Below are 13,079 nucleotides of genomic sequence, written 5' to 3' on the forward strand. Positions count from 1 at the left end.
TCTAAAAATTCCATACATCTTAATATTGTAAATCATTGCTAAGAACCAAAAGAGCGGTAAAATATTCATTTGTTTTAATATCTAAAAAAAATATGTTCATTCAAAGTGATTGACAGCATTCACGGACACTGAATAAGGTTTGACCGAAGCATAACTCCTTCAATATGAATCATATTTAAGCAATCTTGGACTTGTTGGAAAGCTGGTTTTGTGCTCTACCTAATACAAAAAGTCTCATATAAAAATAAAATCATTTGACCATTCAAACTTCTTAGAGAACAAGAACATTTCTCTAAACCGAGAGAACTTTAATTACTTATAGAAAATATGGACAGTATAAACCAAATGTATGTTTTGATTGTTTTAAAGTTCCAATAGCTTGCTTCTTTAGTTCTATTGTCTTCTAGTTCTATGTTGATTTTTTATGACTTGATGTGGCTTAATACTGATTTTTGATGATTTGATGCAACTTAATGCTGATTTTTGATGACTCGATGTGGCTTGATGTTGACTTTGATGATATAAGATATAGATTGTAGCAACCTATGCTGCCCCTTTGTCTGCCTTCTTTGTGAGGATTACTGCTTGCGTTCCTTGAGAAGAACTTATGATGTTGTTTCTGCTATGCTATCTGGCTTTGCGTCTGGCTTTCTCTACCACTTATTTTGTTCAATGATGTTTCATTTATTCAACACGAAGGTTTTTTTTTTCTCTATTGATGTTGCTAATGATTGGTGTAGGAAATGTGGAGATCGACCTCGTAAACAAGAGGCATTAAAATTAGTAGATCAAACACCGAGTATATGATGTGTAACTTTAGTCACACTATGATGGCTGATGACATGGTGAAAATTGAGGAGAGAGAGATACCACCAAGTGACTTTCAAATATCTGGGCTCTATCATACACAAAAAGGTTACATAGATAATGATGTTTCACAAAGAATTAAAGTGGGATGGATAAAATGGAGAGGTGCGACCGGAGTACGGTGTGATCAACACATTCCTTTAAAGCTTAAAGGATATTTCTATAGTACTGTTGTCCGACTTGCTATAATGTATGGGGCAAAATATTGGGCAATTAAGAAGTGTCATATAGCGAAGCTATGTGTTGAAGATGTTAAGATGGATGTGCGGCAAAACAAGGAAGGATAATGTGAGGAACAAACATATTAGAGCTGATGTGGAAGTTGCGCCATCAGTGACAAGCTCCGAGAATGTCATCTGAGGTGGCTTAGCCATGTGCAACGGAGGCTTGGGAACGCCCCTGTAAGGAGGAGTGATTTGATTCCGATTGAAGGAGCTAAAAGAGCTAGGGGCAGGCCTAAAATGACCATAGGTGAGGTTGTGAAGAATGACATGCATAGTATGAGTCTTGTGCCAAGTATGACCGTAGATAGAGTCTATTGGAGGGTAAGGATCCACGTTGTCGACACCATGTAGCTGAGATTTTCCTGATTTCCTGGGCTATCCTCTTACTTTCATTTTCCATTTTATACTTTTCTCATCTCATTTCTTCATTTCTATTCTTCATTCCTCTTACTATCCTTTTCTTTTGTGTGGATCTTAGTTTTCCCTAATTTTTTTTTTGAAAGGATCCATGTAGCCGACCCCATTTAGTTGCGATAAGGCTGAGTAGTTGTTGTTGTTGGTATTGCATTCGGAAGGAAGTTCTTTCTATGGTCATTGGTGTCTACAAGTGGTATATATGTTCAAGACTGGTTCTGCAGCTTATATCTATTCTTGTTATTCTAAGCTGGACCCTTTGATTCATATGATCCAGCTTGAGGGAGAGTGTTGAAGTTGTGGTGATATTTAGTAGTGTGCTGATGTTTTAATGTTAATGGTGACATTTATAATTTGTGTTAAATGTTTAAGCCTTAAGTTTATGAATCATGGTGTTTAAGTTAAGTAACAGAGTAAGGGTATCTGTGTCATTGTAATATATTAGGGTTATTATTAATACATGCTACTGCTCGCAGTTAGAAAATCAAGCCAAACCGCGAGCCACCTCTCTCTCTCTCTCTCCCAGTTCTTTTCTTCTTCTTCTTGTCTTCTCTTCTATTTTTCTTTCTTTACCCTTCTGTTTCTTCTTCTTCTTCTTCTTCTTCATTAATTCTGGTTGCTTTATCTGATTTTGTCACAGATAAGAATTCAATCCCACATCTTTCATACAGCACAGAGACTAAATCAATGAAACTACTTAGAATCTTAACAGTGTTTTATGCACTACCTAATGAACCAGCCATGCAAGCTCCTCCTTCACTGGTACATCATAGAAGAATGCAATGACCAAATTTACATCATTGAAATCAATTATCCAAGCATTTAGAGTAAAGTGTATGTCAGATGCATGATGACGCAAACTTATAAATGTTCATGCCAAAATAATACCTTAACGATACTCAAAAAACACTACAAAGCATACTGACACAATAATTGAAGATATTGAAGATAGGACAGAACAAAAATAAAAGTTCTTATTGACCATTCTTCATGAAATTTAGACTTGAAAAATTCATAGAAGTTCATGAGTCAAGGTTGTGACTATTACATTTTGAAGCCTTTCGAACTCCTGCTGGCTATATTTTGTGATTTCTGCTTGTTCACCAAGAGCAGCCTGTAGCCTCCAGACCTGAGACAAAATATAAATAATTAATCACATAAATATGAAGATTGAAGCAAGTGGGGTCTATGTGCTAAAATGTTAGAGTAGAATGAGAAAAAAAAAGAAGTAAAGAACCAGCTTCTGCAACATAAAAAAGGGGACAAAGTGACAGGAGCGCGAAGGATGAACCAAACTAATTTATTAAATTTAGATGCACCTCCTCAGCAAGTTCTTTCTTAGGCATTTTCTTCACTATTTCAGGTGGATAACCACAAAAAGTGTTATACCTGCACAGTTTAAGTCCAATAATAGAGATCAGTGACAAGACGCAGACATTAAAATTCTCTCTCAAAAAAAGCCATCAGATCATTGAAGCACATGCTAGAGACACATGCGGAAGCACAGTGAGAAAAGCATTACAATAGAAAATGCATCTACCATCTACTGAAACTCCCAAGGTTTTAACATGAACCATTTTTTGCAGTCAAATAATGCTAGTAATGGAATAGGGTAATCTGTATACAGCTAATTAGAAGATGGGTAAATAACCACGTGGAATGGCAATTCCAATATAGACCAACCACAAGGTAACCCTAAGTTGACACAACTTATTTAAGGGTTCGATTGATATAATTGTAATGCTGGTTGCGATCAACAACACTACAGCAATCACTCTGTTTCCTTGAGGTTAAGGTTTCAGGTGTCTGCGAGGAAGTAGACAAAATCCAAGAATGTCAATTGTGACCATCCTTTTTTCTCCCCCACTCCTTTGAAGAGACAGCAGAATTAATCCTTTTTTTTTATAGGTAGTGTAACCTTTATTCAAAACAGGGGAAAAGAAGAATATACAAGATTTTCTCAGCACCAAGCTGAATCCCCTTGAACAGGCTCCAGAGGACAGCAAAGCAACCATTAAATGGGACAGAAGTTTATCAAGAAAACCAAGCAAAGGGTCCAAGGGGCCAAAACACACAAACGAAGGGAACAAAATGACAGCACAAGGAGATGAGGATCACTCCCGCCCTGGAGGATCACACATGGCTCCAACACCATCACCTACCGGGACCAAACCACATTGACACCCCATTGCTCAGCTAGGAACCGATGCGCCTGGAGTCCTTACCGTCAAGGGATTAGTCATTTTACAATGGCAAACTACCACGAGTAGTCGTTTCTGTAAGCATGACCCTTAAAAGCATCATATACATTTCTGTAAAAGCTTATTCACTACCCATAAATAAATAAAAGGGTTAGAAAATATTGACATGAACTGTATTTTGCAGAATATGCTTTGTATGAACAGGGACAAATAAGTATAGACAAAGCATAATTTTAAAAGAGAAAACTGGTTTCCGAATTCTTTGAGAACTTGAAAGAAGGGACAAATAAGACTCTCCTCACAGAATTATTGAACACAAGATAAAGCAAAACTCACCCAGAGGCCCCAGCATGGTAAAGCCGAGCCTGTTCCTCTCGACTTGCTTCGTCAATTGACCACCAACCAAGCAGCCTGTTGTGAGTAAAGGTAAAATGCATTAGCAAATTAACATTCTGAGTTTATCATGTTCAATGCCTAAAAGGTTGCAAATAGGTATACAAGATTGTTCATTCCAATTCCACACTGAGGCATTAATAGGTCACACCTAGAACCATGGTGCAAGAAACCAAAGAAATCATGAGCTCTTGAAGAGATAATAAAATCTCTCTGTGTACCAGCTTCACTGCACAGCAAAAGAACAATCTTCTCTACCAGTCTAGACATTGCAAACAAGACTCCTGCACCTTGCAGTATAAACAGAGGAGAGAAAAGAGCTGGAATTGGGATATGTTTAGCGCCAGAAGGAGTTCCCTGAAATTTGAAACCATTGAGTACTTCAGCATCACAAGACATGCAAAGGTATCTAATATTACCCATCATAATGGCCATATACTAGATGGCAGGCCTTGAACAACAGTTAAGGTTGCTCCATTGTGATCAAGTGGTCATGGGTTTGAGTCTGAAAACAGTATCTCTGCGAAAGCAGGGGTAAGGTTGCGTACATTATGACCCTCCCCAGACCCCGTAGTGGCAGGAGGCTTGTGCACTGGGTACGCCCTTTTTATAATGGCCATATACTAAAGCCTAGCATACCTCTAAGCGCATACAGAGGACGATCTGGAAACAGATTAGTGGAACTTTCATAATATGGCCACCAATGTCCTGCAGTCCACATATTCTGTCTTGGTCCTGATCTTCTTCTGAAGAAACAACTAAGCCACTATTCCAATCAAGGTATCTGCTGATTGTGGTAGAGGAGGAACTGGCTTCACTACTTGAAGAATGTCTATGTATAATTGGATTAGACCACTTTGTGCAAACAAGAAAAGCAAAGCACTCAGCGATGCTGTAAAAGAGAAAAAGGTGAAACTATTAGCAGGAAAAGTTACAGCAGAATAGCCAGCATTGAGATACCCTAACAATAAAAGCAAATGGATAGTACCCAAAATTTATAAATAAATCCCACCAACCAAGTCCACCTACAGCACCTGCAGTATAAAAACAGATCACAAGTGTCATGCTAAAGTATATTTCATCAGGGAAATAATTACCATAGATCAAGAACAGCTTATATAAGGTAGAATTTCAGTTACAGTTGCAGAAAAGCAACATATTTTAAGGTAAAATTTTTAGCTACAGATGCAGAAAAGAAATATTATTTTGCTCCACATTTTTTTTTTTTCGGTGAATAGTTTGCTCCACATTCATTTGTATGCATCATTCCATTTCAACCATATCTGCCAGAACATGTATATACATTGGATATTTTACCATGACAAAACTGGACCAAGAGCTTCATTCCATTCCCATACATACAGAATAGCAGAACCAGAACCCGAATATCTTTTCATTTGCATACTAGATACCACTATGTAATATACAAATATATATGTATTATGTATAACCTGTATAAATAATAGTTCATCAGTACAAATGTCCAAGGGGCCATGTATTAACTTGCATCTACCTGCAAACATACAACAAACTCACCTTGGATAAATCATGTGTAAGCGATGCAGCACAGCTGATTTAGGAAACAAGTAACAACCAACTCACCATGGGAAAATTCATTTAGTATCTTTTATCATTTCTAGTTGAACCTCTCATGCACCATGGAAACAGGTTACTACTGAAAAGATTACTTAGAAAGCAGTTTAGTGTGGAAATAATCACTTTGACTGAAGGAACCTCAATCTAAACCAGTCTCTAGGCCAGAATAGCTGATGGAGTGGGAGGTCAATCCAAACAGGCCCCTTAAGGGTTTGCATGGTTTTGGTTATGGGAAGCCCAAAACAAGGCCTACTTTGGCCATCAGTTTCAGCCATGTTTGGGCCCATGTAATGGGTTTAATTTAGCCCATTAATCCAGTTGTATTCTGCCCCAATTAGCCATTGAATAGACTGTCAAAGAGGTCTTATTCAGATTGCGTGGGACCCATCAGTGAACTATGCATGGAGATCTTTTTTGAGTATTAGTAACTTGCGGTAGAAGACTTCTATAAGAGTTAGTGGAGTCCATGGACAGCTGGCATGTGACGGAAAATAGAAGCTGATTTACTTTCTATTCTAGTTACTTTCTATTTCCATGTAATAGCTAGTTAGCTAGATATAGTTTCTAATTTCAGTTTTCCAGATTTAGAAAATAGAATTGTCTTTTTATTTTGATTGTAATTACAAGTTTCCAGCTTTCCCACACAAGGGAGGTTTTGATTGTAGTTGATTTTTATTATTATAAATAAAAAAGGGCTGTATTTAGCCTCTAATGATTTGAAGAATAAAGAAGCCTTATGCTTGGCTGAGAGAGAGTTACAGTGAGAGGTCATGGGTGAGAGACCATTCCCTTCCCTATCCCTTCTTTCCCTTTCTTCTTTAGTTTCTAACTTATAAGCCTGCAAACTATGTTTCTGTGAGAGGCAATGAGATGTCCCTGCGCAATATTTGAGCTGTTGTTAATCCTCTGAGCATGACCACATCAAATAATTTGTGCCATCCAACTTAACTGAACAAGCTGAGAAAGAGAAATAATTTCCTTGAGGAGAAGCATTCATCCCAGTGGATGCAGAAGAGATCTTAGAAGTCCCAGGCATAATAGAGCGTGTGACTTTTAATCACAATGGAGAGAAAAAATGGTAGACGTCTCCAAAAAAAAATCAAAACAAGCAGGGAGTGGCCCTGGGAATCACCAACACATAAGAAAAGTAGGCATCAATGCCTAAATCGATTCCAGGTGCAACTCCGAGAAGAAAATCACACAGAAAAAAAATCGCAGGCTCTCTTTACTTCATCGTGGTATGGCGGAAGAGCCAATCGAACAAAAGAGGGAACAAAAGGGGCCCTCGGTGGTCTAAAAGGACCCACCGAGGGTTGCAGTAGTTGATGGGAGGTTCTCTCGCTGGCTCTCGGTGTCGCTAGAAGTGGGGGTAGAGCTGCCAGGAGTGTGTGACGGAGAGGGAGGCAGTAGGCTTAGATGATGGTGGTAGGGTTTAGACGGTGGTAGAAGGGCTGGGCGATGGTGGCGGTAATGAGAAAAAAGAGAGAAGAGGGAGAGAGATGGACTGATTAGGGTTGTGCATCCCTAGGACGATCCCGCTCTGATACCGTGTTCGAGAATGGGAAAAATCAGACTTGTGTCTAATATGACAGTCCCTCTTTATTTATAATGTAAAGTACATTCTAGAATAAAAATAAGACTAAATTAACCCTATGAACAAATAAGACAATTCTACCCATATACCCATTACAACATTTCACAACAAAGTCTAACTGCCCCCTAGCATCCTCTATCTCTCCTCTGGTCAGAATATCGGGATAATAAGATATTTTGGCTTCTTTAACCATGAACACTGAAAATAATGAATCACCGCCCTCTATCTTTGTCTAACCACCTGGGCTTGGAGACACAAGATCTGTTCAACATGGTGGAGAGCTGCATAGGGGCAGGTGGGTCTCCCTCCCCAGTGGAGATTGGAGAGATCATGTTGAGGAATAGGAGTGTAATACCCATGCCCAAAATATAAGGGTAATTTGGACTTTTCACCTTGTGTGCAGAATCTGTATCAATGGACCAGTGAAGAATGGAATCTTGGTAGTTAGCATACACACTCGAGGTAAGAACCTTGCTAGTATGTTTAAAGTGTAAGTGCTTGGTAGGCATACTTGTAACTTCACTTGTGCATTGGTTATAGGCAACTTTTATGTAAATATATTTATTTGTAGACCTAATAATATCTAAACTAGTTAGCCTAGTGGTTAAGACTTGGTACGTAATTAAAGTGGTCTAAGGATCAAATCTTGAAGGAAGCAATCTTGGGGTGATTTTATTCTTTTGCTTTGAATAGCATGGTGGGCCCTACTTGTTAACTACCAAAGAGAACTTTCGTGGAACTTAAGAGTTAGAGAAAAAGAAGGAAACAAAGAGGCTGTAGTGACTAGGAGAGATAAAAAGAGATATTAAAGGGAGAGAAAATAGGGGATTAGATGAGCTTAAGAGATAAGAAAAAGAAGGAAACAAAGAGAGGAAAAATAGAGGATTGTGCTAAAGATTGAGTTGAAATAGGATGAGAAGAGAGAGAGGTTGATTGAGTTAAAATAGGAAACAGGGGACATAAATCATGAGTGAAGAGAGATAAATTATGGAAGAAGAGAGAGAGAAACAGAAAACGTGAAAGAGGAAGGAAGAGAAGGAGAGAGAAATCGTGAAAGAAAAGAGAGAAGGAACAAAAAAAAAAAGGAAAAGGAGAAAGGAAGGAGGAACTCATACCTTCTCCTTTGCTCAAGCTTAGGAAGACAAGGCCTTGTATCTAAAGGTTCGATTGTTTATTTTAGTTCACGAGTGGTAAGTAAACATCATACTTCAATTCCTGTATTTTTCCACCTCTCCAATTAGGATTTCCAACTTGATCTTAATCCTCCTATCAATGTTGATTTTAGTTAACCTATGATCTAATTCCTTAATCCATCAATGCTGACTTTTGTTTAATCTATGATCTAATTCTTAATCCTACTAAGATCCTTCTTAATTATATCAATGCTGAATTATATCAATGTTGATTTTAGTTAACCTATGATCTAATTCCTTAATCCATCAATGCTGACTTTTGTTTAATCTATGATCTAATTCTTAATCCTATCAATGCTGATTTTTGCTTAATCTATGATCAAATTCTTAATTATATCAATGCTGATTTTTATCTGATCTATGATCAAATTTTTAATCCTGTCAATGCTGAATTTATTTGATCTATGATCCTACTGTCTTATTGGTCCTTGTTATATGTTGATTTACTAAGATCCTTTAAATCCAAGCATGATGATTATTTTAATACCATAATTTTCCTAGCATGAATTCAATTGAGGATTTGGCAATATGCATGATGTTTTAAGAGATGGGAATAATGTTTTCACATGGATTCTTATATTTATACAAGTCTTCCTATGACTATGTAATTTTAAAGAATTATGTGGTATCTACCGGAATGGATAATGTCATATTGTTTAAGGCTGTATCATGTTACAGGCCGTATTATGTTACGGGGCAATATGTCACACTCTCGTAGGTTGTAACAAGAATATTTTAAAAGAAAAGTTTAGAATGGAATCTGAATGTGGTTAAAGGTTGTATTACGTTACAAGCCGTATCACATTACGGGGCCATAATTCAGATTGTTCTTTTTATTTTTATTTTCTTTGCGTTGAATTAATACTGTTAAAGGCTGGAATTGAAATGAGATATTTTTATATAAAATATACATGGCATGACATGAAACTGTTCCTTGTCTCTATTCGATTTGTTGTCTTAAATCCTAATTTACTCTTGACTATTGACTTTTGTTTCAAGACCCTTGATTTAATACTTGAAGGGTTGTATGATGTGTACTTGCTAAGCTTTTTCCCAAAAGCTGACCCCTTTATATGATTTCAGATGGTGTGCCTATAGAAATCGAACTTGAAACCCTACTTGGTGGATGGGCAAGTAGAGAAGAGGAGCCTCGTGAAGACATTGATGGACCCTATAATATTTGTTTTTAGAGAATATTAGGGACTGTTATTAGTTTAGAACTTTTTAGAATTAATGTTTTATTTTGAGACTTTATGGAAGAATTTTATTAAGGTTTTACTTTAAGTTTTGAAGATGACTATAATAAGTTAGTTTGATGGTTTGAATAATACTTCCGCTGAATATCTCTGAAAAATAGTTACTAGTGATGATTTTATAAGAAATCATTTTTTTTTACCACACTTATGATTAAATCCGGTTCATTATCTTTAAACGCGTCGATCCTTGAACCGTTAACGGCCTAATTCCCAAATCGGAAGGCAGGGCGTTCCAAGGAGAGAGGGCGAATGGGATCAGCCAACGGAACCTAAAGAGAGCGAGACCATGCCGAAGATCATTGACTGAATATTGTTCAATTCACCAGAAAATAGGGAATTGCTGCTAGGGTAATTTGGCGGGCAAATGAGGAAAGAGGGGTCCCATCAATTGCATCGATCAAATACTTTTTTCTCATTCATGATCCCATCGGTTAAAAGCTGATCGATGTTATGCCTTCACCTGTACTTAATGTTTGATCTATAATTTGCATTAGTCGACTCTGGAAATCTCATGATCTCATGTTGATGTCTTTCTTTACAGTGAGTCACTTGGTAAATTCTATTCTTTTTTTGGTTACCATCTAAGAAAAAGGAAAATGCAATAGGGCCAAAATCTCGTTGAAAGAAGGAAAAACTAAGCATGAATCTCAAAAATGTGCTTGAACTTTGAACTGTACCAAAAAGAAATAGGACCAAAGGGAGAAAATGATATGATGCTTTTGTAACCGTCGCCTGGAATACAGATTTGTTTTATTTGGCTTAAGATTAGGGTTTTGCAGAAACAAGATAGAGTCCTCGATCGTAACTCTTGGAGAGGGATTGTCAAGCACGCCTCAATCTCACGGGGTAAATACAAAGTCTCCCTGGAGTCCTTGGTTTTCTGGGTTCGTTGCGATTTCTGAAAATGTGGAGTTTCATTCTTCTACGGACTGTTGCTTTACGCGAGAAGAAGCAACAGGAAGGGGGAGGGGAGGGGGAGCCGGAGCCTTAGTCGGTGAGGGAGGAGAGGGGGGCCAGAGAGAGAAGAAGGGGAGAGGGAGAGTGAGAAGTAGGGGAATTTACAAAAAACATCCCACTTAAAAACAGAGAGAGGGAAATATAATGAAGGATGAAAAAGGAAAAAAAAAATCTGGTTACAATTATCTGTTGTAACCGATTAGCAAAAAAAAAACCAGGTTGGTTACAAACAGATTAACCCTTTGTTTAATTGAATCCTTTCTTAAGGTACTAATTCTGCCAATCTGCAGTTAAACGCCATCTGGCAACACCACTTACAGCTTTAGGAAAAATTAGTTTCTTTAGTTTTCACTTCAGTTCAGTCCTCCCACTATAAAACTGTACAAGTTGCAACTTTCTACTCCTTTCATTCTCTACTTCTTAATCCTAGTCCTTGCAGAACTATCGTAGAGGGTACTCTTTCTAATACTACTCTTATGTTGAGCATTGAATAGAAAAACAAAGTTGTAAGAACTTTAAAAAATTTTGATAACTACTTCCATCCTTGATAAGTGCTATAGCTCTTTTCACTCTAGACTAGCTAGGATTCTAACAATTAGTACCCATCTGAGCTATTTCGAAGATCCAATAATAGAAAACAAAGTTGTAAGAACTTTAACGAATTTTGATAACCACTTCCATCCTTGATAAGTGCTATAGCTCTTTTCACTCTAGACTAGCTAGAATTCTAACAATTAATACCCATCTGAGCTATTTCGAAGATCCCATTTGGTACCACTGCTCCAGAGATTGATCTTAGAAATGGCTAAAACATGATAAAAGGGCATACTCAGTGCACAAGGCTCCGCCACTGTGGGGGTATGGGGAGAGTCATATTGCATGCAGTCTTATCCCCCTTCACGGAGAGGCTGTTTCACAACTTGAACCTGCAGCCACTAGGTTGCAATGGAGCAACCTTACCGTTGTGCAGAGGTCCGCCCTCGAAATGGATAAACATAGTATTTTATAGAAAAAGGGGGGGGGGGGGGAGGGGAGGGGAATCTTTACAGAAGCAACTGATTCCACCATTCAAATACTAGAGGTAAGCTCCAGCCACAATACTCCTACATAGTCTCTGAAAGCCTCTGGGAAAACGAAACAGGGGAAAACTAGGATTTGCATGTGAAGCAGCAGATACAGCAGTATAAGGTATGGATCAAACAAGTAACTCAAAGTCATCCAGAAGATCAACCAGGAAGTAGCAGTAGCAGTTCTTAGCAGCACACACACACACACACATTAACACTTTGTATATATATATATATATCACCATATCGAATTGAACCACCATTTTTCCATAGAGCCTTCCTGCCCCCCTATTTGAATGAAAATATAATAGATGAATAGTCATTCGATGGAAAAGAATTGAAATATTTCATTTCCCGTCGGAAATTCTCCCAATTCTAAAGAAATTTTTTATTTTTAAATATAGTCTCTATTTACATAAGCTGGAATGACCCAATTAGATCAATAAAATCCTGATATTGATATGTAAATGATTCAAGCTAATTAATCCGTTTATTGGAGAGATAATGATAAAGAAAAAAAAAAAAATATATATATATATATATATATATATATATATATATAAATATAGCTTCGCAACACGGATTTTTTACTTGACATGGGACCCTCGTGAGTAAAGAAGGCACAGGGAGTCATTTGAATAAATTGTTTTTAAGTGCATATATTTATTATGCTGTTAATTAACATTAAAGGTGTGAATTAGCACAGTGCCTGTGTTTACCTATTCAGGTGCTTGGTCATTGATTTGATTCTTCAAAAGCAACGAGAGTTGTTGAAATTTTTATATACAGACATTTCACTTGACTTGTTCAACTCAGGAGACTTAGTCCTAGTAATGGGAGTCACTTGAGTCTTACAATAATAGGAGTCAACGTGTTGACTTGACTCCTAATGCCTGAGAGTCGAGTGCAATTGGCAAAGTCCCAAAATCTAAGTTTGGCAAGCTAAGCTAGAAACCCCCTCCTCTCCCTCGAGAAGGAACTAAACAATAAAGCACCACTGATTGCCCAATATCACAAACTGCAATTTTAACTAATTTTTTTTTACCTTTTTCCAACAACACAAGAAATCTAAAACAAAAAAAAAAAAGGACCAGTTTAGTAAATTAGCATTAATCAGCCCATGCAAAATAACTTGACTCTTGAACTTGGGGGTTTCAACAAGTTACACTAAGATCTTTTTGATTTTTCAATTGAAAATCCCTTCACATATTACCCATCAAACTCGAAGTGAATAAGTGTTCTCCTAGGTAGTACAACAATAATAACAATAACAATAATAAGCAAATTATTTGGATTCACTAGCCAAGGATTGATCTT

The 13,079-nt window shown here is 37.3% G+C and overlaps 1 protein-coding gene across 1 annotated transcript in view; it reads right to left on the reverse strand.

Moving 5' to 3' along the window:
• Positions 1 to 13,079, reverse strand: part of LOC122649099 — an 80,311-nt gene that overhangs the window by 2,627 nt on the left and 64,605 nt on the right. Inside the window, exons 7-12 of the mRNA XM_043842461.1 lie at positions 5,088 to 5,133; positions 4,739 to 4,991; positions 4,251 to 4,456; positions 4,043 to 4,117; positions 2,825 to 2,894; positions 2,554 to 2,634 (exon numbers count right to left, since the gene is read on the reverse strand). Of these exons, the coding sequence (XP_043698396.1) occupies positions 2,554 to 2,634; positions 2,825 to 2,894; positions 4,043 to 4,117; positions 4,251 to 4,456; positions 4,739 to 4,991; positions 5,088 to 5,133 (731 nt within the window). The remainder of the gene's footprint in view (positions 1 to 2,553; positions 2,635 to 2,824; positions 2,895 to 4,042; positions 4,118 to 4,250; positions 4,457 to 4,738; positions 4,992 to 5,087; positions 5,134 to 13,079) is intronic.

This window comes from Telopea speciosissima, chromosome 1, assembly GCF_018873765.1.
Source record: "Telopea speciosissima isolate NSW1024214 ecotype Mountain lineage chromosome 1, Tspe_v1, whole genome shotgun sequence".
NCBI lineage: Eukaryota > Viridiplantae > Streptophyta > Magnoliopsida > Proteales > Proteaceae > Telopea > Telopea speciosissima.